Below are 24,656 nucleotides of genomic sequence, written 5' to 3'. Positions count from 1 at the left end.
GTGCCACTGATCACAATCTTCCTTGGGCGCCTTCCATACCCCTTTGGTGTTGTATCACCCAAATTTCTCAATAAACAATTCTCATCAATTTTTTCTTGTCGGTGCTACGATTTCCCCCCCCCCCCCAAACTTTGGATACTTTCAAGAGTGACAACGTTTGGGGGGTTATCCTTACCCCCTTCGACCATGGTTTGAAGAAACTTTCATCGATTTTTCTTGTCTCAGACCTCCTGTACTACTATCCTCCCCCTCCCGAAAAAAAACACTCCAGGCACTCTGAAAAAACGCGCGACAGTCAGATATCAAAAGTGGTAACCTTTTCAGAGTGCCACTGTTTTATAGTCCCCCTGGAGGGCACCCAAAACATTCGCAGCCCTCCACGTTCTTATTGTAATCATGAAGGGCCCCGATGGAGGGGGGGGGGGAAGGCTTAAGAAAAAACGCTTCCAAAACAATTAAAGTCTTTTCCATGAAACTTAATTGAATAAGGAATGAAACCGCCGAGCTGGCTCTCGGTTTTGGAGTGTGTGTTCCTCTCGATGGTGTATAATGAACTGTTTTATTTAGGCCCAAACAAAAGTAAGTAAAAGCAATGACTACACACCAAACAAAACATTTTCTCCTACGAACTTTGTTGATTCCTCGATAAAAACAAGCGCCATCATTCCGACATATATTTATACAAAAAAGGCGAGTTAGACACATCACTGCGTCTCAGTTAACATCCGTGTACTCAGGGTCATGCGATCTACAGAAAATACGCATGCCTTCGCGACAATATATACAGCAAATAACCCTGGTAGTCCGCGCACCAACTCAAACACCGGTGTTTTAAGCAATAGCCGTACCTTGTCTGTCGCTTTCGCAGGACCATACAAAAGCATACTTTTTTTTGGCACAAAACTTACTCGGAGCCACTTCCAAGGCCGTCTGGTATCCGGTGACGTATGCAAAAGTGATAGGGCGTTGGGAAAAAAAAATACCAAGCCTGAACAGGTACCATGTATTAATTCATGTTATATGTGCCTGCAGTTCAATGTCTAAATGGGGAGAGAGTTATTAACTTTATAACCAATTGTAGACATTAAACCCATCCCTTCGTTTTTCTTTTACCTCCCACCAATTCTCTTCTGGACACCGCAAGATTATATGTGTGTACAAAGCGTTGAATTAAAAAACAACACGTTTAAAAGCGCGGACCTAAGCAGGTGCGAAACGCTGTATTTACTTCTATTGGTACCGGTAACGTTTAAGTCTTGGGCTGCTGACAATTTTACTAAAAAAGCGCAAATTTTTCGAGAGATACACCAACACTGCCGTCTTCCTGCAAATGCTCGCCACCATATATTCTTTTTCGAGAATGTGTAGTCGTTAGTGCGAATTTCCTTAACTTCTATTCCGTATAATCAGAATTAAAATTCCGGGATTGATCAATAAAGTGCAATCTGTCCCATCTTATCTGCCGAACCATGTATATCGTGCTTCATGCGTGTCGCCCTCTCTTCAGCAACAGGGGAGCACCTGATCTCTTCATTCTGAAACGTGTGCGTATCCTGTTACATGGGAAAAACTTCGCCAACGCCGTTACCTTTTTCAGGTCAAGTTGACAATCTTTCTGAGTCAGCTCGACGACGGCCTGGACGTCTTTCGCCGTCGGGAATTCGCGCTCGATGATTCTCCCTCCTGCAATTTTGCCGTGGAACCGTCTCGGGAACACTTATAAATATAGTATTGATAGTGACGCCCAGCGTGGCTGTGGCATTGCTCGTCGGACTGAAGTATTTCGTCAGAGCCCCCGTAATGGCCGCGTTTCTTCCGGATATGGTCCCCCGCACGCAGCTCGCCCTTCCCAGGTAGGTCCTTCTGCTTTCTCTGATCCTTCTTATACGTTCCTGCCGCCGCAGCTTGATTGGTGCTCACCATTGCACCTGGCGGTTTCCAACTCCGAGTCTCTTTGAAGCCGCGAAGGCCTATTCACTATCCGTCAGCTGCTTGTATCACAATCTCATCGGGAAGACGGATTAAAGGTATTTTTCGGGATTATTAAACGCGGTTGGTCATTCAGATGTTCTGTCGACGCGCTGCGACGTTCCATCCATATAAATATGCCGGATTAGTACCCCAGAAGAGGAGCTTCTTTTCTCTCGGGGCAAAGCGATTTTTTTCGAAAAACCAAAGTCTGCCTCAACGCCTGCACTCTTGTATGGCGCCGACTCTGTCCCGTACTCTTGCTTGTGGTATCCTGCTTGGTAATGACCAATTATATGGATTACTTACTGTTACGGTAACAAACTGTAGGTGGCCTGCCATTGATTGTGAGGCTCGGCGACTCGGCTTTGCGCAAGTTCTTTTAACGACATAATAGTCCGCCTCTGCCTCCCTCAGGTTTCACAGCGAATTAGGATATTCCCTCGCATGGTGACAGCTGCGCTCGACGCTATATGTGCCGGGTGTCAGTCATCCCTCAAGCGAGTCCTTTCTATGTTGCCACTCTCCTGTCCAAATTTCGGGTGTGTGAACTATTGGCCGTAAACCTCACGGCGTTCAGTGCGTCATTCTCGGCGCAACTCGTCCTTCGACGAAGCCGCACCCCCCACCCACACTACCCTCCCGTTACGCACACTCGCATCATTTCCTTCTCGCTGACAATGCAAACTGCTTCTCCCACTCAGAAAACGGTCCTGTCCCCTGGTGCGTAATTACAGTGCTCTCGAGATGCTTGCCTCCCCGATACGAAAAGCGTACTTGTCGCTGAAGGTTCGCTGTATTTGATCGAATTCAGGCTAAATGAAAAAAATTCGCTCGTGACTTACTGCATCTCGTCCTATCAATTAGAGACAGAGATCGGATCTTCTCGTGGCGAGGGCGAGATGGGTTTGGGTCGTCTCGAATGCGTGTGTTCGTTAGCGCGTTCCAGCTCCCTTTCTGCACGACGAACTTTTCGGTGCCCTCATCTCTCCTCTTTCCGCCGCATTTGTCTGTGACTCAGCCATGCAGCCTCTTGCCCTTAGTCGTGTTCGTGCCGAAGGCAGCCTTGCTGCGTCCTTCCGTCCCAGTGCTATTCCAGCGATCCCCAGTGGCTTCCTGTACGTACTGACATTGTATTTATTACTTTTAAAAGTAAGACGCTGAATGCGCTCGCGTGGGTAAACACGTGCGGACTCGCCGTTAATAAGTTCCAGTGCACTTTCGTCTCCATCGAGAGCTATGGTTCCCGACCACTTAAGAATGTGTCCTTTCGGGGTCATTTCCTCTTTGGCTCCTCGATTTAATTGCGCGTTGGCAGTACTTTCGGGCGTATTCTAGCTTTCGTCATTCTTTCGAGTGTACTTTATAGTGTAGCGCGGAATTTGTCACCCGTGGGAGCACCTTTTCTCGGAAAGCCTTGCCGGAGCCTTTCGGGGGTCGGGCCTCCCATCGAACGAGTTAAGTTTACCTTATTACAAGTAACAGCATGTTTCCAAGCAGTCGCAGGCGGATCAACGTACTAAGGTGTAAGAAAAAGTCACTCAGTTAGTCATCACATGCTTTTTCGCGCTTATTGTAATGGCATTCAGACAAATGTGCTTTGTCTTGTTGTAATGGCCCTTTCGACGTTCAGTGGGAATTAAACCAAGGTCGCGGTAATCCGGTTACTATTTTAACCCACGACGTAATTTTGAATAAAACGAAGGGATGTATATCGTGCGGTAGATCCTTTCGTGGAAAACTAGTAACAAAGAAAGAAGAATAAGATCGTGCTTTTACAGATTTTTTGCTGTGTGCGGCACCGAAGAAAAATACTTCCCCAATTTCATAGAGAAATGTCGGACCAGTAGCCGTTTTGTGCCGCTCTCGCCCTTTGCTTGCTTAGAGCTCTTGGAGCTTGTGTATTTCCGTGGAATTCGTTGTTACGCACATGACACTTATCGAACCAAAATATGGCCGGATTCTCAGAGCGAGAGGTGTGGTGAAGGTGAGGTCGGCACTGAAAATAGCCCATCTTCATTGCGAAGCACGACAGTAGCCCGTTTTTTTGCTCTCCGCTCTCGCCCTTTGCTTGTTTTTAAGATGTGCTAAATTACCTTCAATGGAAAATATTCCGTGTAGCAGCACAGAGAACCGTTGGTCGACCGCACTTCCGTATGTCGAGTGAAGGTGAGTTCGGCCACAAAAAATAAACCCATGGTTCTTCTCAAATTGCGATTGTCTGAACAGTCAAGGCCGAGATATTTTTAAGACTCTCTCGTGCTCTCGTCGCCACTCTGTTGCCTTGTTAAATTGGTGTATTTCCAGTGACTATCTCTGGTGATACCGTGGACTTTGTGGCAACAAGACCACGTTGGCCACCCTCTGAATAGAGGGCCAGGTGTGGTGAGATATATGAAGTTCGGCACTAAAATTAGCGCCCTACCCAAGTGTCTTTGCTTGCGAAGGCACTGAACAGCTCAGCCCGTTCTTGTGTGCAGCGCTCTCCGTACCCTGTGTGCTATAAGTTTTAAAATTGTGTATTTCAGGAATTCTGTGTAACAGGCTCCAATGGTAATCTCGGATTCCGATTGTAGGCTCGAGGTGAGGCAGAGGTGAAAGTCGGCTCACAATAAAATAAGACCCGATGTCTTCTCTCATTGCGAGAGCAACTGGGAGCGAGCCCTAGTAGGCCTTTTTGTTCCGCTCTCGCCTATTGCTTTCCTGTTTAAATTTGTGTATTCAGAATCGTGTACGGCACAAGAAACGGAAAGCCGATTTGTAGAGCAAATGGTGAAGGTGAGTTCGGGCACAAAAATAGCCCATTCTTCATTGCCGTAAGCACGACAGTAGGCCGTTTTGTGCCGCTCTCGCCCTTTGCTTTGGCTTAAATTTGTAGTATTTCAGGAATTCGGTACGGCACAAACACGTGACCGATGTAGGAGCGAGGTGAAGGTGAGTTCGGCACGAAAATAGCCCCATTCTTTCATTGCGAAAGCACGACAGCTAGCCTTTTGTGCCGCTCTCGCCCTATTGCTTGTTTAAAAATTGTGTATTTCAGGAATATCGTGACGGCACAAAGAATACGGCGTTACCTATTTGTCCGGAGGTAGAGTCGAGGTGAAAGTGTGACGTGGAGTTCGTCACAAAGAAAGTGATGTCGTCCGCATTCCCCCCCAATTCTTCATGGGAAGCACGACGAACAGATAGGCCCACTGTTGTTGGTGCGCTCTCGCCCTTGCTTGGTTTTAAAATTTGTGTCATTTCCAGGAATTTCGTTGTATCTGGCACACAGCGAACGGACCGATTGTAGAGCGAGGTGAAGGTGAGTTCGGCACGAAAATAGCCTTATTCTCAGTTCGCGAAGCGACGGACCCTGTAAACGTCGCCGTTTTGTGCCGCTCTCGCCCTTTGCTTGTTTCCTTGTGTATTTCAAGCGATCCGGCTGTACGGACAAGGAAGAGCTGTTGAACCGATATGTAGCGTGGAGCGAGTGAAGGTGAGCTCAGAGGCTGATCGAAATCCGATATACCTTAGCCATTCCTTTCCATCTCTCTCGGCGACCACGCAGCCCCTCAACGGGATACAGCCTAGCGCCGTTTTGTGCCGCTCTCGCCCTTGTGCCTGCTAAAAGGAATTTGGAACTGTATTTCAGGAATTCAGGTGTACGGCACAAGCACGTGACCGATTGTTAGAGCAGATACGATATGACGAAAGTTTGCGAGTTCCTCTCGGCAACGAAAATAGGCCGCCCTTCTTCATTGCGAAAGGCGACGCGACAAAGTAGCCCCGGTTATATCTCAGTCGCAACCGCTCTCAGAGTCCCTTTGCTGTTAAATTGTGTGCTATATTTTGCAGGAGCAATTCGTGTTACGGCACATAGGGAACGGACGATTTGTAGACAGCTGTACGTGAAGGTGAGTTTCGGCACAAAAATAGCCCATTCTTCATGCGAAGCACGACAGCTATTGGCCGTGTGTTGTCCGTGACATCCTTGGCCCTCCATTGCTGCTGATCCCGTTTGTGCCCTTCAGGAATTCGTGTACGGCGACAGAGTACACGTGACCGATTGTAAGAAGCGAGTCGTGTAGAGCGTGAGTTCGGAGCACGAAAATAGCCACATTCTCCCACTTCGCGAAGCCACGACATAGCCCGTTTTTGGGCCGCTCTCGCCCTTTGTGCTTGTTTAAATTTTTGTGCATGTATTTCAGTGCCCATAATCGTGTACCCGGTCATCATTGTAAAATCGTGACCGATGTCGTCCTTTTTGTACGTAATGCACATCCCGGTTAACCCCTGAAGTTCGGGCACAAAAATAGCCCATTCTTCATTGCAAGAGCGACATTTCGGCCCCTGTTTTGTGCCGCTCTCGCCCTTTCTTGCTTAAATTGTGCTCTGAAAGTTATCGTTTTAAAATCTCTGGTGACCCCCCCTCCCCCGTGCAACGTTCTCTCCTCAACTTCTATATTCCGCTGCGCTCTCCAAATACCTTCAATTTTCTCTTCCTTTATTCCTTATTTCTCAGCCTCCTCTGTGCTATCTGCTCTCCCAAAATTCAGAGTGCCTTCGCTTTTTGTTCTAAATTTGGTGGAGGGGGGAGGTGGCGCCAGAAAGTGTGGGATAAGAACAATTATTGGAAATTCTGGGTATCCATACCCCTCTCCAGGCAATTGTAAATCGATGGCATTCTGAAAGTTACTTTTATTATACCCCCCCCCCTCCCGGCAGTCCGTTCTCTTCCAAAACTTCTACATCCTGTCGTACTTTCAGAGTGCCTTCGATTTTTGTTCTTCTAGGGGGGTCGTGGGACCAGAAGGTCTGGGACAAGAAAAATTGTTAGAAATTCTGCAAGTATTAGCATGAGAATGTGAAGGGCTGCAACCACTTTGGATGACATTGCACCGGCGGTTTGGGGGGCGGGGTGTATCGAATATCCCCCAGGAGATTGTAAAACATTGGCACTCTGAAAGTTACTGTTTTGATATCCCTGGGGGTTATTCCAGACTCTCCCAAAGTATTTTCTCTTCCAAAAGTTCTACATACCGTCGCGCATTCAGAGTGCTTTCTATTTTTCTTCTAGTTGTTTTGGGGGGTGGGGGTGCAGACCGTGGCACAGAAAGCCTGGAACAAGAAAAATTGTTGGAAATTCTGCAAGTGGGTGACATCATAGCAGCAGGGGGACTATGGAATATCCCCTCAGGAGATTGTAAAACGGTGGCACTCTAAAAGTTACCCCCCCCCCCCCCCCCCCCAGAGTACTCTTCCAAAACTTCTACATCCCGTCGCTCTTTCAGCGTGCTTTCGATTTTACTTCTACTTTTGGAGAGTGGCGGAGGGGGAGGGGGCTAAGATCATAGTACCGGAGGGTGAGACAAGAAAAATCATATACGTTTTGGGGAATATAATATCGGGGGGTCAAAATACCCCCCAGCAACGGGAACTTTGACAGCTCTCCAGTGATCATCCTCACCCCAACAGTTACAGTCCTCATTACTTGTCATTATTATTCTCGAGGAAGAGCCATTACAGTTTCTCTTCCCTGGGGGGTATTCCCCCAGACCCCCCGGTTATGTATACTTTCCTCATGATATTCACAGTACCCACTGCGGGTGATCATTTTTTTGGAAAATCTATGGAAGCTCATTTTCCTGGAGGAGTTGGGCTATGGAATTCTCTCTGGAACATGACCACCACAAATATTGATAGTTTTATACGTTTTGAAACGAGAACGTACCACCGGGGGGTCTGGGGCAGGAACGGGAACTTTGACAGCTCTCCGGTGATCATCCCCATCCCCCAGGACGTTGTCAACCGGTGGCACTTTTGAAAGTCATCGTTTGATAACACCTGGGGATTTCAGACCTCTCGGTGGTAAGTTCTCTCTCAAAACTTCTACATCCCGTCGCGCTCCCAGAGCGCCTTCGATTTTTCTTCTATTTTGGAGTGGCGAGGGTTGAGGGGGAGAGATTGTAGCACCAGAGTGCGTGGAAGTTTTTGAAGAATTATCATGAGAAGATGGGGAGCTGTAAATGTTTTGTATGATATCATAGTACGGAGGGGGAGGGGGGCATCCTAGGATTAACATTTTCTTTCATGGTTGTTTTTTACCTCTACAAAGAGATTGAACTTGACACAGTTCATTAGTATCCCATCAGAGGGCACCATCACAAACTGCAATAAACAGCAAAACCAAGAACAGTAGCTGTGGTCTCGTTCCTCAAAGGTAGTTTTGGAAGCTTTTTTTTACCCCTCCTCCCCCTCGGCTCGTACCCCGGTACTGGGGGGGGGATACCAGACGATCTGGGACAAGAAATTCGATGGAAATTTTTCAAGAATGAATTACCATGGGAGCATGGAGGGCTGTATACGTTTTGAGTGACATCATAGCATAGCCCCAAGACAAAACAATGGCACTCCGAAAACAGCGTTTTATAATGCTGGGGGTGTTTATTCATATTTCTCAGACCCCCGGCGCTATGTGCTCTCCGGAAGCCTCTACATCTCACCACGCTCTCTCAGTGCTTTTGATTTTTTTTTATTTGGGGGGGGGGGATCATAGCGCTAGAAGGGCAAGAAACATTGTTGAAAATTCTTCAAGAATTATCATGAGAACGTGGAGAGGTTGCAAATGATTTGGGTGACATCATAGCACCGGGGGTTACCGTTTTGATATCTCTGGGGGGTATTTCAGCCCCCCCCCCCCCACGAAAGTCTTCCAAAGCTAGTTCTACACATCCCGTCGCGCATTCAAAGTGTTTTCTATTTGTGTTCAAGTTTGTTTGGGGTGCGGGGAGGGGGGAGGTCGTAGTTCCGGAAGGTTTGGGGCAAGAAAAATTGATGGACATTCATCAAGAATTATTATCAGAACATAGACGTTGTTGGTGATATAACACGGAGGGGTATGGAATGGCCCCCCAGGAGATTGTGAAACAGTGCCACCCTGAAAGTTACCGTTTTATAATCCCTGGGGATAGACTTCGTGGTGATACATTCTCTAAACCTTCTACTTTCCGCTGCGCTGCTCAGAGTGCCTTCGATTTTTTTTGTTGAGTGGGGGGGATTGTAGCACCAGAGGGTATGGAAATTTTTCAAGAATTATCATGTAAATGTTGTTTATCACATTACGGTTTGGGAGGGAGGGAGGGGGAGTCCTAAGATTATCATTTTTTTTCATGGTGTTTTTTTTCATGGTGTTTTTTTCCCTTAACATACGAGATTGAACTGTTTCCAGCGTGTTCAGATTTGATTACAGCTTCTGCATGCACCCGCACGACAAAACCTCCATTCGTACTGCACACCCTCCCCCACACACTCGATCCACCGTACGCTATAAACGCACTTAAATTACTTTGTAGGTCATGAGGTTAGAGTCGTTTAAAGCGCGATGGATAGGAACGGACAACAAACTGCTTCAACCTCATCGGTCGCCGTCAATTGAAAGCAACGACGACGACGCTCGCATCAGATTGGACGATCCCTCTCTTCGTTTACACATAGCCGAATCGCCCAGTCCGCAGTCCGATACGATCGAGTTCTTCGACGTGTGCAAGGAATCGAAACGTGATAGTAAAGTAGAATTAGATTCGAACATGAACGCGCACGCGCATCAGTGCGTGTGACGTCACTCGGCGATGTTATTAGGACAATTTGTTACTTAGGTAGTTTAAGTCGTCGACGTAAACTCCCTTCTAAAATCATACGTAAACAAATTTGGAAGATTTATAAATATCTCAGAGGTGATATCTGAAAATTTATGAACCGGGATCCCACTTATTTAAAAATATCTTTAGGATTTTTTCGATGGCATTAATTCAAATATCGTGATATTTCGTACTTACCGCATTTAATCTGAGATATTTCTGCTCTTCCATGTACGGTTGCTATTTAAAAGAGAGAAGGGCGTTTTCGTGACGCCGTTAAGGGAAGTGTGATTTCTACCAGGGTTTTTTTTAGCACCAATTCTTTGGGGGTTTATTTATTTCATTTTTGTATCACTACTCGCTTTCGGTCCCTCGACCGACCTACTTAACTTACGAAATGTAAAGGACAAAATATCAAGATAGTCGTTTGATAGGAAGTGAAACTTTTTTAAATGTTTATTGTAGATACAAGAATGTTTCTAGTAAAACTAGTGAGTAATTTAGTCGTGGTATGCACACATTCGGGTGCCTCCTTCGTCATTCCTTAATACAAGTATTTAATATGTGATTGTTTGTGCATTATTATATTGTTAACAGTATTTCTTATAGGTTTTATTAATGATGTTTTATGTTTTGAGCGTTAATTTTTTTAAAATTAAGCTTAAGTTTAATTTTATCATCGGCATTTATTTTCCGTCCATTTATTTTAGTAATGATGTATCTTCATTAAATTTCACCAATTGATATTAAAGATGCATTTTAATAATAAGGTACACGTATGCTGTGTGTGTTGCCTATCAACAAGTAGTTGAAAGCCAATACAGTTCAGCGTTCGTAGTACCAGAGGGTGTGGACTGTGGAGCAAGATTAATCGTTGGGAATTCTTGAAGAATTACCATGAGAACGTGGAGGGCTGAAAACGTTTTGGGTGTATATCACGCAATACACGTATATATTACCATGACAACTTGGCGAGCTACCGGGGTGTGGGGTGGGGGTGTATGGAATACCACCAGGAGATTGTGTTGTGTTTTATGGTCTCTGGAGTGAATTCTACTCCCTCCAGACCCCCTCTGGTGCTATGCTCTCTCCCAAAACTTCTACATCCCGCCGCGCTCTCAGAGTAAACCTTTTATTTTTCTTCTAGTTTTTGGAGAGGGGGAGATCGTAGCACCAGAGGGTCTGGGACAAGAAAAATGAATGGACATTCTTCCGACAGTTACCATAAGGACCTGGAGGGCTGTAAATATGTTGGGTAATAATATTATATAGTAGTGGGAGATATAGAATACCCCCAGGAGATTGTAAAAGGGTGGCCAGACCCCTGATGCTACATGCTCCCAAACCATGAACTTATAAATTAAGATGGACTGCTAATGGTGAATTGACAAATGACACCTACATGGGGGCAGCCATGATGTCCACTCACTTGGCGGGAAATTCAAATCGACTAATAAACAAACATTAACCTCACGTTTTCTAAATAAATTACTGTGACACATGTCATTTTCCAAGGCTGCAATAGTCTCAGCTCTAGGAAAATTCCCCTAGAAAATTTCTAAAACGTGCACATTATGGCCTCGCTCATGCTAGGGCCATTTCTACCTCTATGCAACTGTTTGATCTTAATTTAGAAGTTCGCGTCCCAAACCCTCTACATCCCGCCGAGCTCTCAATGTCTTTGATGTTTCTGCTACTGGGGGGGGGGGGGGGGGTCTTTGCACTTGAATGCGCGGAGGCTGGCAGATGTCGCCCTACTGTGATGCAGTTGAGCTACATTTACCATTAATAAAACCGGGCTTACCTACTGAAGTTCGGTGGCTGGCACCTTCGTCTTGGAGAGGAAGTTTCAATGTCACCCTGGTCAAGTTCACGTAGGATCGATGGTTATAAGTGGCCCCCAGGATGTCCCAGAAAGTTTGGTCCGTAAAGGCAGTCAGAGTTTGTCCCTTGGGGTCCTTCCTGTGTACCACACGCCAATTGCTGGTTGTAACTCCAGCCTTTTCAGGATCTTCTCCAGTCCCGCGGATGAAGACGTGTGCCCTTACTGGGTTTGGGTGAATCCTCGCTTCGACCAATCAAGGGTACCTGGTCTACGCACGTGATCAACAGCGCTCCCTCTCGGTGACGGCACTCCGTGAATTTGGGTGACAAAGTGTCGACCGTCGCTCCTCTTCCGAAAACGTTCCCTCCAGGTCTTTATGGACAGTATTCTGAAACCTGAAGCTGCTTCGTTAAAGGTTCTGGTTTCCGTTTTTCCCTTTTCGAGCTACTTCCGTTGAGAGTGCTACCATCAGACCGGTGTCTTCAGTCAGCCTTGGTAGAGGTGCGTTTATTGATCACTTAGAGCTCCCACAGGCTGTCCCACTTCACCAGATGGGGGGTCAGGTTGCTTAGAGCCCCCTGGTTCTTGCCTCATCTTTTTTAGCTTCCGCCGCAGAGTTTTGAAGGCTCCTCCAGTACCAGGTGCTCCGGGGGCAGTAGTTGGTTGTTTTTGTTTTTCCTGGTCCAGGTTAGTGCATGGTATCTTGGACGTGATCACATGTCAGCACAGTTTAGCCTGGTAGGGTGCCACCCTTCGGAAGTCTGGGGGTTAAATTTTGCATTCTGGGAAATAAGGGATGGTCCTTCACAGTAGAACTTATGTACCAGTTTGGAGGGGGAAGTAACCAGGTGCGTACCTGGTATTACCCAGCCATTAGAGCTAATAATTTATTACTGATTTATTGAAGGATATACACACTTACATGACATAACAAAAGAAGAACAATATCTAAGCGTTGAAAAATAAAAGGACGAACAGGTGTGTTTGTTTCACTCGCGCAAGTAAAAAAGAAACGTAATGTCAAGGTTGGCTCGTGCCTTACTTATTTATATTTAGACGAGTTTGGTAGTTGGGAGTTTAGTGCCAATTATTTCATTCTACATAGTATGTGTGTCAATGATAGAATGAGAACAGAAATAGATGCCGTGCACACACTTACACATTTTTTTGTGCATAACAAACGTCTATTTTGTAACGTTTTAAGGTTTTTATTTATTTATAAATCGTGAAATAGTAAATTATCCTGCGTGTTATGCAAGGGCAGTGGAATGCAAACCTATAAATACTGTAAGCCCCCTCTCTCTCTCTGCTTCTCTAGTTTTCCTCCAGTTCCTCTTAAGCTTCGCTCAAGTGCTTCTTCTTCAGCTTTCTTCATATCCCTACTAAATTCCTTTCTTGCCCTCTGTTGTGCATCCCAGGTTACTCTTAAGGTAATTTTTTATGTTTGCACATTGCCCATTAGTTCCCTCCTCCTATGGGTGGCTTTCAGAGTGCCACTGCTTTAGGTACAATATCTCTTCTTGCAAGCTCTTATTATACCCCCCAGACAACGGTGCTATGATATCGCTCAAAAGGTTTACAGCTCTCCGTATTCCCATGGTAATTATTAAAAAATTTCTATATGGATTATTTTTGTCTCATACCCCCCCCCCCCACACCCGCCCGTCACATAGAAGAAAAATCGAAAGCACACTGAGAGCGCCTGGATGTAGAAGTTTTGGGAGAGAACGATAGTGTTTTCATAGCTCTCCTTGGAAGCTGCGCATAGGGTTAAGGGTTCTACATGTTTTGGGAGATGTGGGGTATTGAACACCCTACCTCCCCTGGCAAAGAGGTCCCGGCGTTCTCTTTCGAAAACGATTAAACAAGTCTTTATAGTGGTTTAAACGTTTTTGGGGACTGGCGGTTTTGGAGAGAAGAGCTTCGATGGCTCTCCCTTAAAAATGATTATACAAACGTTAAGGGGTGTCCTGTCCACGTTTTCGGCAGAGGAAGTAATACAAGCGTTTAGTGCTCGAGGATCTACGCTACCTTCCTAAAAACCTACGCATGGATACGCCTCTGAATTATGGTAAAACTTTGAGCATTTTAGAGCCAGTTTCGTAAACGTTATTAGTCTTAAATTATTAAAAATAAAATTTGATCAATAAAGTGCAATCTGGCCCATCTTTCCATTATGTTCATGTTTTCAGACCAGGACCCATGTGTTCATGTGAACGGAACAAAATAATTGTTACGCCACTGGTGTGCTATTAACCTAATTTGGTGGCGCCATCCATAAGCACCGAGCGGAAGTTCGAAAAATTAAGGTATTTTTCGGGTTTAAACGCGTGTGAAGGTCATCACAGGTAGATTTTGGAAGCGATTTTTCGAAAAACACGTAACGTTGGTCTCTATATCGGTACCGAGGCCCTGGGAAGCACATGACGAGGGTAACTGCGACGACTCGTCACCCCCCCTCCACTTCCCACGCAGAACGTCGTCTGTAAGTGCCCAACGTCTCTTCCACTTGCAGTTTTGTGCGCGTCTTGTCGAGAGGTGTCTTTAGCCGTTCCGCAAGAAGATTTTAAAAAAAAGATGCCGTCTCTATCAGATCCAGTGGCTTTCGCCAAAGATTTCCTCGCCGGCGGTATTTCGGCTGCCATTTCGAAGACTGCGGTCGCTCCCATCGAACGAGTAAAGTTACTTTTACAAGTACAGCATGTTTCCAAGCAGATCGCAGCGGATCAACGTTACAAGGGTAAGAAAAAGTCACTCAGTTAGTCATCACATGCTTTTTCGCGCTTATGTAATGGCCCTTTTCGACGTCAGTGGGAATTAAACCAAGGTCGCGGTTCGGTTACTTTTAACCCACGACGTAATTTGATAAAACGAAGGGGATTTCTAATCAAAATTTAATGGGGAAACTTCCATAGTTCGGCGACTTCCGTTTTTTACAAAATGGCGGATTCACGTGTACTGGCAATCGATAATCCGAAAGGGTTGCCCCCATTACGTAACGCGGTCATATTTTACAAAAATTTCGAATTTCGCATGCCCTCTCTGACGTGGACTTTGTCCTGCCAAGTTGGCATTGATTTACAGTTGCATAACCTTAGCCTACTGAGATACTTTTCGTTGTTAGCGAATTAAAGGTTAGGAATGGGACACTAATGCGTTCTAATTGCAGGTATGGTGGACTGTTTCGTCCGCATTCCACGAGAACAGGGCGTACTCGCCTACTGGCGCGGTAACTTGGCGAACGTGATCCGTTACTTCCCGACCCAGGCCCTCAACTTCGCCTTCAAGGACAAGTACAAGCAAGTCTTCTTGAGCGGAGTCGACAAGCACACACAATTCTGGCGTTACTTCCTTGGTAACTTGGCATCGGGCGGTGCCGCCGGTGCAACCTCACTTTGTTTCGTCTATCCTCTCGATTTCGCTCGTACCAGGTAAAGTAAAATTTGTGTGTGGTTGAGTGAAGGGGGATGCCGAATCTAAAAAAATTTTAAGGGTGCTATGACAACAAAATCTAGTGCACTGTTATTGTCATGATCACAAGTCCTGGGGGGGGCAGTCTGAGGTAATTGGGGGTGATCTACCCTCGAAGTACATTTTTCATTAAAAATTTGGCAACCTTGCAGATTGGCTGCCGACACCGGCAAAGCCGCTGGCGAGCGTGAATTCTCCGGTCTTGGAAACTGCCTTACAAAGATCTTCAAATCCGACGGTCTCGGCGGTCTATACAGAGGTTTCGGGGTGTCTGTACAAGGTATCATCATCTACCGTGCCGCCTTCTTCGGTTTCTACGACACCGCCAAAGGCATCCTGCCCGATCCCAAAAACACACCGATCATCGTCTCGTGGGCCATCGCTCAGGTAAGGACTCGTTCGCTTTCGGAACAGACGCTCAATTTTTCGTTTTAGACTGTAACGACAATCGCGGGTATCGTCTCGTATCCATTTGACACTGTCCGTAGACGTATGATGATGCAGTCCGGCCGCAAGAAGACCGAGATCGTCTACAAAAGCACGATGCACTGCTGGGCGACGATCGCGAAGACCGAAGGCGGAGCCGCCTTCTTCAAGGGAGCGTTCTCCAACGTGCTCCGTGGAACTGGTGGCGCCATCGTACTAGTGCTTTACGACGAAATCAAAAATCTACTATAATTAGTTAACGATAATTTATGCAAGCGGGATATACAAATTTTTCCAAACGAAAATTTAGTCGAAAAGTATTTTAAATTGTGCGCCGCCTCTTGACATTCCGGCTGTAAGGCACATCGACGGTCGTCCCGCCGCACACTTTAAAATGCGTAGGTTAAAAGTAGAATTAATTTATTTCATCAAAAACTCAGTGAACAGAGAAATTGTACGTTAAGTATTAAAACGACTTACTTCATCATAATCCGAGAACGTTTCGACAGCAGCAGCTCCTCCTCTAGGATTAACATGCAATTGGTCATTACAATTTTCTTTCCGTTTTTTGGGTTAGCAGTTTCAACTGTAAATATAACTGTAGCGACATCAAATTGTTTTAACAAGCACTTACTTTTAGGGCTACTTGTTAAGTGTTACCAAGTTTGTTTATATTTTCGTTCGACTTTTGGCGAACTTAATAAAAACTGTAATAACAGGTGGTGGCCATCTTGATTCTAACCTCTTATTCATTTGTTTCCTAATGCTGCCAGATGGCAGTGTAGGATTGGTGGTGGTTGCCGTTGGATTCCGGTTCCCTTCTGAAAAGAAGGCAGTAATTGTTTCTTTTTAGTTTTCAGTATGGTTTGCGTTACCCGATGGCGGAAGGGGCGTTATCAAGGAGCTCTTCAAATTCCTGGGGTAGCTCTTTGAGTAGTTGGGTTAGGAGGATGGGAGGGAGTTTGGATTTTTGCGGAAGGGATCCTGTGGCGGATTTATTGCAAGGGATCATAACTACTGATGAGGAATGCCAGGGGGTTGGATGGAGGGGATGTAAATGGTGGATAACATAGTCTGTTTATGTTGCTGTATTGCGTCCACTGTCGACAATCGTTTGGGGGAGTCTTGACTGAAAAAGGGGTTGGTGGGGGACAGCTTGATCTCCGAAAGTAAAATAGCAACTGTTAAACCACCAGTTTAAATTTGAGATCGTAGTTGGGAAGGTTGTAGATGTCTGGCAAATAAATCTGCCTTCTCTTTGTCTGTGGATAGGTACTATGTTGCCTCCTTGATTTGTTGGACTTCTGTTGGCGCCAGTATCAACGACCGTCTTTGTAGTCCAGAGCGGAAGTCGCCCTGACAAGACCCAGTTCTCTTTTGTCAGTCGTGTAGTTTCCCGTCTGAGTTTCTTGTATTCTGTCTTGAGCGCGACGTCACGGGATCGTATAGGAATTGGCGAAATACTCTTCTCTTCTCCCTATAATGAGAGTATCTTATCTGGCGATAAAGATGAGGGGGTTTCCTAGGGACGACGATGGAGGCTGCATCGGTAATGGTAGTAGTAACTTAGTAAGTGTCAACTGCCGAGTCGACGTCGTGGGGTGTTACGAGAGAGGGATGGGGCGGAATTGCCAGTATCCCACCCGCCTAGTGCTGCTTGCACCGAGTTACACCAGTGTATAACACCAAAACGCCCCATTGTAAACCCGGCTTTCGGCTTTGTAATGCGAAGTACGTCCGAAACGTCGAAAAGTGCCGGAAACCACCGATCAAGCTCCCTGAACGTCAAGGTTAAAAAAAAGGTATTTGGCAAAATGTTTGCAATAATTTTGGCCTTTTGGTTTAGTTTTTTGCGTTTTTGACTCTTATTCTCGTAGCCAAGATCGAAAGTGAACGTCATGCTTGGCAATTCGCGATTTTAGCGGCAAGTGTCAAAACGAAGACGAGCCGATCAGCTGCGACTCCATTTTTTTGTTTATTGAAATCAGCTGTTACCCGCGGTGTCTTCCCAAACTTGCGCAGCCCTAGAGAATATTTTTAGAAAAAGATGTTATCGTCTTAGCACGCCGCCTATAACCTTCCCCCTAACCCCGATTATTAACTGCTGTGATAGTGTCCTTTTCTGCAACGATGAACAACCAACAACGGAAATCGATATTTAAAGACATATACTATTATCCTTACGGCAACTGCAAAAACAACTTCTACCACTTTTACAACAACGCGAAAGGTAAGTGCAAAGGTTAAGGTCGTTAACGCATCCCCTGTTTTAGATAACTTGGACTTCATTCAGAGATTGAAATTGATCGGCCGTCTCGCGATCCACCAGGGCTGCGTTAACACGCTGTGCTGGAACGAGACCGGCGAGTACATCCTGTCGGGCTCGGACGATCAACGCCTGATGATCACGAACGGCCACACTTACAAGGTGCACGAAGATTATCACACGAGTCACAACGCTAACATTTTTAGCGCTAAATTTTTACCAAACACCGGCGACCGACAGATAGTATCGTGCTCCGGGGACGGCTTAATTTTACACACAGGTATCTCTTTAGCGGAACGTGTAGAATAGTGAGACAACCTTCTCCTCGGATAGTCCCGTTATGTTTAGTTATCATCGAAAGCGGAGATATCGACAAATTTGTCCTTGTGAGATTTATACAGAGTGTAGCAAAAGTTCCATAATTTGTGTTCATTCTTTTTTAGAAAACCTTAGATCTTTGCTGACCTGAGTTTGTTGTGGCATGTTTGTATGTACACGCTGTATAATACTTTCGAGAAAGAATGCGCTTCAAGTGATTTATCTCAATACTCTGACGCCATCTGTATATTTCTCCTGCAAGTTCGTTGTAGTTACATTGTCGGTAAAGTTTCCACTTCGTTTTTTTCTTATTTTGCTAGTAGAGATCATCCAAAGCATCTTTTAATTACAGTGACTTTACCAGACAGTGGACAATAGAGTGTCTAATTTTTGATTGGTTGTTGAAATCGGCGGCCATGTTGCTACATGTATAAATTAATGGTTGTTGTGTATTGTGTGTTGCCTACACTACAGTTGTATTGGGTGTATTGATATCGAATTTGAATTTTCGATGCAACCTGGCGACTGCCCCCCCCCCCCCCCGCTGGTAGGGAGAGTGCGACCGCGACGCCGTTTTTATGTAAAGTCGTAAATTCGTATCGAACGAAGCAGAGGTAACGAAAAAACTGTACGTTGCGCGCGATTAGCCCGCCCAGTGGCACGAAGGAGTATGGCGGGGGGCGGATTTTCTCCCGGAAACAATAGGGAAGGTGGAGGTTGTGAAACGTACGGGGGATGTTGAGACGCTTCGAATGCGCCATGTGTCGAGCATGCACCCCACCGCTCTCCTCCGCGGCATTGAGGGAAAGTCGAGAGATCGTAACCGGGAACGGGGGGAGGGGGGCGTATTGAGTTGGATTTTTAGCGTTGGTGTAATACTACACCCCCTCTGGAGGGCTAACTGTAAGGTAGGATAAGAATTGTTATTGTTATCACTCCCCCCCCCCCCCGCGCCGCGGGGTCGGTACTTTCAGAATCCGTACCTGTCAGGGGTGGGACTTTTCAAATTGTTTCGCCCCCCCCCCTCCTGTAGTCGGGGAGGGCGAGAAGTGTGACGCCGTCGCGACTGAAAATTCGTACTTAGCGGACGAAGCTGAGATCGGAAAAAAACTTGACGTTGCGCGCGAAGGGGCAGTGGGGTGTCGAGGGCGCGGGAAGTGGATCGCCTGGGAATGTTTCGAGAAAAAGTGCGTTTTTGGGGAGTATAACAAATTTTCCCCCGTGAAAGTTACGAAAGGGCGGAGGTTGGGAAACGTACGCGAGACGTCGTTACGCTTCCAACGCGTCGTGTGTCGTGCTCCCTCCCCGGCATGGAGTGAAAGTCGTGGGGTCGGAAAAGGGTAACGGCGCGTGTCGAGTTGCGGTTTGTTTGCGTTGGTCTTGTAGTTCGAGGACTTTTCCGAGGTGCCGGGTCGGGGATCGATCGTTGGGGGAGGGAGCAAGGAGGCGCGAGGAACGTTTTGGAGGCACTTTTTCGCGAAGAATTTTTTCATAAACCAAATCCACTGGCGGGTGGAGGAGGAGGCAGGCGAATCTAGTTACGATTTTGTGCGTCGACTTCGCAGTCCCACATTGCGCTTCCTAGGTGTCGGGGCCCCCCCCCCCTCCCCCAATTGTTCTCCCCGCGCAACGTAGAGGTAAAGTTATGATGCCGTAGCGGGAGAACGGGGGGACGTATCGAGTTGCTGTTTTGTGCGAGGGCTTCGTAGTTCAATTGCATCATCGAGGTGTCGCCCCCCCCCCCCCCATTGGTTATTGATGGCAATTTTGTCGTTTATTTGTAAACTACGGGCACTAGAACTATGCCGGTTTTTTAAGTTGGATTCTTATACCACTCGGTCACGTTTTAAAATCGACGGCGATTGGAACAAACGCGCGAGGCGAGGCGCCGCAGCCGTCGAAGTCGAAAGATCAAATTAAAAATTAGTTAGTACAGATGTTTGGCGGGGATTAGAGGTACCTTTTTGAGGTCAATGTTATCTAAAAACTTTAAAGGTAAAACCATCTTTGTTCCCCGCTATTGCCCGAACTCCTGCATTCGTTATCTTGCACGTGGCGTTAGTAAACAACGCCAATTAATTTGTCCAATAACCTTTTGACAAAATATCTGACCAGGTAAAACTTTTACCTTACATCGAAGTTACGATTAAATATTTCCTCATTTATTTCTGAATTACAATCAAATGATTTAAACAATTAATAAAAAATAAAAATTGGTACATAGGCTCGGTATCGACGGCTGCGCCGCCTCACCTCACGGTACAATTATGTTTCAGAGACGACGCGGCGGCTTCGCTGCATTTCCCAAAACTTCAATGCGCTTTAGGGCGTCCTTCCCTTTTCCCCTATAAGGTTGTCTCACTATACTAGCATGTACACGACGTCGAAGCTGGCCCTAATCAGTTTCTAAAGATTTAGGTAACCCTCAGGAAACGTTATACAACCAGTTCACCTGCCATATGGGTACCACATACGAAGTTATAACAGTGCCTAACGATCCCTTCACGTTTCTAAGTTGCGGCGAAGACGGCACCGTCCGCTGGTTCGACTTACGCCTGAAAACCAAGTAAGAATCTAGTCGCTAGCTTTTAAGTATTAATTTCTGTACACGAATTAGGTGCAAGAAGGTTCGTTGTTGCGATGATATTATCATTGTGAATTCTCGCGCAGTCACTGCGCTAGTAATTAATCCGTTAGCACCGCATCACTTGGCGATCGGCTCGTCCGATTCCGCCGTGCGAATTTTCGATCGGAGATTCCTAGCCACTCCCGCGAGTGGTAAATTTACCCCACCTGCCGTCTTCCACTAATTTTAAATCGTCTCGTTTGCAGATAAGACGGCAACCGAACCGTTTTGTACCTTTGTCGCGCCGGACCTGGACGACCGACCGTATCGTATCACTTCGTTGGGATACAGCCTCGACGGGCAGGACGTGCTCGTTTCGTACTCGTCGGACCACTTGTATTTGTTTAACGTGCAGGTGCGTTCATTTGTAAGTCGGACTTGACTTTTTATCGTTCAGGGTGTAGGAGGATCGGGTTACGCAACTGCAGAGGAAGCTGAAGACGAGGGAGTCGAGTAAGTGTAAAAAGTGCGAGAAGCGGGAGAATTTGTCGCCGCCTGTCAGGCGGCTGAGGTTGCGAGGTGATTGGTCGGATACTGGGCCCGATGCTCGACCCGAAAGCGACACTACCACCACAGTCAGTAAGTGATTCTCTCTTTTGTAATTTTTTGGGATTCGTACGTTCTCTTCAATCGACGCGCTTTCAGACATTGGCCAAGCGCGACCTCAGCTCCACTCGACCCTTATGCAGCGGATGACGGACGTACTCTCGCGCATGCTCAACGACCCGCTAACCCGGGCAGCTTTGAGCGCCGGCGGCGAAGACTCTCTAGACGAAAACGAGCAGGACGCCGCGCCGGTGCAGTCGAGCGAAGACTCGTCGGACGCCATCACCGGTCTGGACGAAACCGGCAGCATGGAGGTCGACGATTCCGCAAACGCCAGGTAAGAAAAATGACGCGCGATCAGCTCGCCCACGATTTTGTCTCGCGCAGCACCTCGGAGACGGCCACCGCCGACTCGGAAGCGTCGAAACCGTCCGAATACAAATCGCCCGTAATGAGTCATCTCCGCAACCACCTCACGACGCTGAGAAACTTGCGGCACGGTTTCATCGAGCAGCACGGATCCGAACCGTCGGTTAGCTTGAAATATTCGGAGCAAAGCACTTCGAATTCGACGATCAGCCTGCGTGCCGGCAACGAGGTCGATCGGGCCAACTTTGCCGAGGCGACGGCCGCTTCGACGTCGGGCGCGGAAAGTGCGACAGCGGAAGAACAAAAGATGGACGAGGTATGTCTCTGCTAGTTGCAGAATTTTTCTAAAACGACTCAATTATCGCAGCTGTCAGACGTTGAATTGGATTACGAATCGGACGGCGACGAAACGGCCGAGGAACCGAAAGGGGGCGGCACGTACGAGGCGCAAATGAAAATGAAGTACGTGGGTCATCGCAACGCGCGAACGATGATAAAGGAGGCGACGTTTTGGGGCAACGATTACGTCATGTCCGGCTCGGACTGCGGTCACATCTTCATCTGGGACCGAAAGTCGGCCGACCTGAAGATGCTGCTCCAGGCCGATCAGCACGTCGTGAACTGCCTGCAGCCGCATCCGACGTTGCCGATTCTGGCGACGAGCGGCATCGACCACGACATCAAGTTTTGGGCGCCGACCGCCGAGGAGTCACTGTTTGATCAGAAAATGGCGGACGATGTAAGTGCTGCCCTCTGTTGCGTTTGTTTGACAACTCCGCCTCTCTCCTCCCCGCTCGTCTTGATTGGGAATTTTCTGAGAGAGTACACTCGGTCGCATATTACCAAAAATTAACCGACGGTTTCTTTTTCAGTTGGTGAAACGCAACGCCATCATGCTCGAGGAGACGAAGGACACGATCACCGTTCCGGCTGCGTTTATGATACGCATGCTCGCCTGTCTCAATCACATCCGACGTGGGGGACGTTTACGATCGAGAATGCGCGAGGAGGCGGACGAATCCTAATTTAATTCATTTTTGAATGTGATTGTGGTTGAAAAATATTTATTTGTTCACTTTTTTTTCCTAAATAAAGAGTCATACTTATTTGTAAGCAAAAAAATGATCATCTCTCGGCGTTTCATTTGTGGGTCAGATTGGGTACCAACTAAATAATTCTCGACCTCTAAATATAAACAAGAACAGGTTAAGTTACCTTTTCAGATGTCGTTACTAGTAGGGGAACGGAAGCGGAAAAGCCAACAGGTAGGTAACAAAATCTTCGGCGACTTCCTCGGCTGTGATGGGATTTAGAGGATAGGGGATAGGATAGCACGACACCTTTTACATAAGTTTGTCGACAAGTAACAGGTGTAGTATTAGGAAAAGAAACACCTCCTCGCACTCATATGATCCTGATACAGAATTGGCAAATTTTTAAATCGAATGAAAGCTTTGAAATAATTCTGACAGAGCTAGAAAAAGACCTCTTCGTACATTATGTTCTCCTAGTAGCACGACACCCTTTGCATAAGTTTTTCGAAAGTAACAGGTGTAGTATTAGGAAAAGGAAACACCTCCTCGCACTCATATGATCCTGATACAGAATTGGCAAATTTTTAAATCGAATGAAAGCTTTGAAATAATTCTGACAGAGCTAGAAAAAGACCTCTTCGTATATTATGTTCTCCTAGTAGCACGACACCTTTTGCATAAGTTTTCGAAAAGTACAGGTGTAGTATTAGGAAAAGAAACACCTCCTCGCACATCATATGATCCTGATACAGAATTGGCAAATTTTTAAATCGAATGAAAGCTTTGAAATAATTCTGACAGAGCTAGAAAAAAACCTCTTCGTAAATTATGTTCTCCTAGTAGCACCACACCTTTTACATAAGTTTGTCCACAAGTAACAAGTGTAGTATTAGGAAAAGAAACACCTCCTCGCACTCATATGATCCTGATACAGAATTGGCAAATTTTAAATCGAATGAAAGCTTTGAAATAATTCTGACAGAGCTAGAAAAAGACCTCTTCGTACATTATGTTCTCCTAGTAGCCGAAACCTTTTACGTGTGTCGACAAATAACAGGTGTAGCATTAGGAAAAGAAACACCTCCTCGCACTCATATGATCCTGATACAGAATTGGCAAATTATTAAATCGAAAGAAAGCTTTGAAATAATTCTGACCGAGCTAGAAAAAGACTTCTTAGTACATTATGTTCTCTTAGTAGCCCGACACCTTTTAAGTGTGTCGACAAATAACAGGTGTAGTATTAGGAAAAGAAACACCTCCTCGCACTCATATGATCCTGATACAGAATTGGCAAATTTTTAAATCGAATGAAAGCTTTGAAATAATTCTGACAGGGCTAGAAAAAGACCTCTTCGTACATTATGTTCTCCTAGTAGCACGACACCTTTTACATAAGTTTGTCCACAAGTAACAAGTGTAGTATTAGGAAAAGAAACACCTTCTCGCACTCATATGATCCTGATACAGAATTGGCAAATCTTTAAATCGAATGAAAGCTTTGAAATAATTCTGACAGAGCTAGAAAAAGACCTCTTCGTACATTATGTTCTCCTAGTAGCACGAAACCTTTTACGTGTGTCGACAAATAACAGGTGTAGTATTAGGAAAAGAGACACCTCCTCGCACTCATATGATCTTGATACAGAATTGGCAAATTTTTAAATCGAATGAAAGCTTTGAAATAATTCTGACAGAGCTAGAAAAAGACCTCTTCGTATATTATGTTCTCCTAGTAGCACGACACTTTTTGCGGAAGTTTGTCGACAAGTAACAGGTGTAGTATTAGGAAAAGAAACACCTCCTCGCACTCATATGATCCTGATACAGAATTGGCAAATTTTTAATTCGAATGAAAGCTTTAAAATAAGTAATTCTAACAGAGCTAGAAAAAGACCTCTTCGTATATTATGTTCTCCTAGTAGCCCGACACCTTTTACGTGTGTCGACAAATAACAGGTGTAGTATTAGGAAAAGAAACACTTCCTCGCACTCATATGATCCTGATACAGAATTGGCAAATTTTTAATTCGAATGAAAAGCTTTGAAATAACTTTGACAGAGCTAGAAAAAAACCTCTTCGTATATTATGTTCTCCTAGTAGCACGACACCTTTTACATAAGTTTGTCGACAAGTAACAGGTGTAGTATTAGGAAAAGAAACACCTCCCCGCACTCATATGATCCT

The 24,656-nt window shown here is 45.9% G+C and overlaps 3 protein-coding genes and 1 long non-coding RNA gene across 4 annotated transcripts in view; 3 read left to right on the top strand and 1 right to left on the bottom strand.

The window, feature by feature from the left end:
* LOC116179967 (dynein heavy chain 5, axonemal-like) overlaps nt 1–6,038 on the top strand; it is a 15,516-nt gene extending 9,478 nt beyond the window's left edge. The window contains exons 9-16 of the mRNA XM_031499790.1: nt 1,598–1,685; nt 1,739–1,853; nt 4,694–4,796; nt 4,855–4,902; nt 5,009–5,056; nt 5,218–5,272; nt 5,806–5,864; nt 5,982–6,038. Of these exons, the coding sequence (XP_031355650.1) occupies nt 1,598–1,685; nt 1,739–1,853; nt 4,694–4,796; nt 4,855–4,902; nt 5,009–5,056; nt 5,218–5,272; nt 5,806–5,864; nt 5,982–6,038 (573 nt within the window). The remainder of the gene's footprint in view (nt 1–1,597; nt 1,686–1,738; nt 1,854–4,693; nt 4,797–4,854; nt 4,903–5,008; nt 5,057–5,217; nt 5,273–5,805; nt 5,865–5,981) is intronic.
* Nucleotides 6,039–6,989: 951 nt separating this feature from the next.
* LOC116180228 lies at nt 6,990–12,401 on the bottom strand. The gene is made up of 3 exons (XR_004147099.1): nt 12,335–12,401; nt 11,392–12,268; nt 6,990–7,068 (listed from the first exon to the last, which is right to left on the bottom strand). It is a non-coding gene; the product is annotated as an uncharacterized LOC116180228 (long non-coding RNA).
* A 1,500-nt stretch (nt 12,402–13,901) lies between these two features.
* LOC116180227 (ADP,ATP carrier protein) lies at nt 13,902–16,030 on the top strand. Its single transcript, XM_031500117.1, has 4 exons — nt 13,902–14,152; nt 14,582–14,843; nt 15,036–15,270; nt 15,319–16,030. Exons 1-4 carry the CDS (start codon nt 13,990–13,992, stop codon nt 15,559–15,561), a joined length of 903 nt encoding a protein of 300 aa, XP_031355977.1. The 5' UTR covers nt 13,902–13,989; the 3' UTR covers nt 15,562–16,030.
* A 938-nt stretch (nt 16,031–16,968) lies between these two features.
* On the top strand, nt 16,969–22,564 carry LOC116180580 (DDB1- and CUL4-associated factor 6-like). The gene is given in 10 exon segments (XM_031500654.1): nt 16,969–17,111; nt 17,187–17,539; nt 17,583–17,855; nt 20,306–20,459; nt 20,511–20,874; nt 20,924–21,098; nt 21,165–21,402; nt 21,453–21,750; nt 21,802–22,173; nt 22,307–22,564. Coding segments are annotated over 9 exon segments (2,127 nt in total). The 5' UTR covers nt 16,969–17,111; nt 17,187–17,439; the 3' UTR covers nt 22,460–22,564.
* The last annotated feature ends 2,092 nt before the right edge of the window (nt 22,565–24,656 follow it).

The sequence above is a fragment of the Photinus pyralis genome, unplaced genomic scaffold (genome assembly GCF_008802855.1).
Source record: "Photinus pyralis isolate 1611_PpyrPB1 unplaced genomic scaffold, Ppyr1.3 Ppyr1.4_LG9, whole genome shotgun sequence".
NCBI lineage: Eukaryota > Metazoa > Arthropoda > Insecta > Coleoptera > Lampyridae > Photinus > Photinus pyralis.
The sequence above is the reverse complement of the archived record's forward strand: the minus strand, read 5'-3'. Positions and strand labels throughout refer to the sequence as shown.

Excerpts from the sequence above, each read along its gene's own strand:
- LOC116180227 (XM_031500117.1), top strand. The coding sequence starts at position 13,990 with ATGCCGTCTCTATCAGATCCAGTGGCTTTCGCCAAAGATTTCCTCGCC. Across the intron at positions 14,844-15,035 it reads CTCGATTTCGCTCGTACCAG|ATTGGCTGCCGACACCGGCA; the intron begins GTAAAGTAAAAT and ends GCAACCTTGCAG. Across the intron at positions 15,271-15,318 it reads TCTCGTGGGCCATCGCTCAG|ACTGTAACGACAATCGCGGG; the intron begins GTAAGGACTCGT and ends TTTTCGTTTTAG.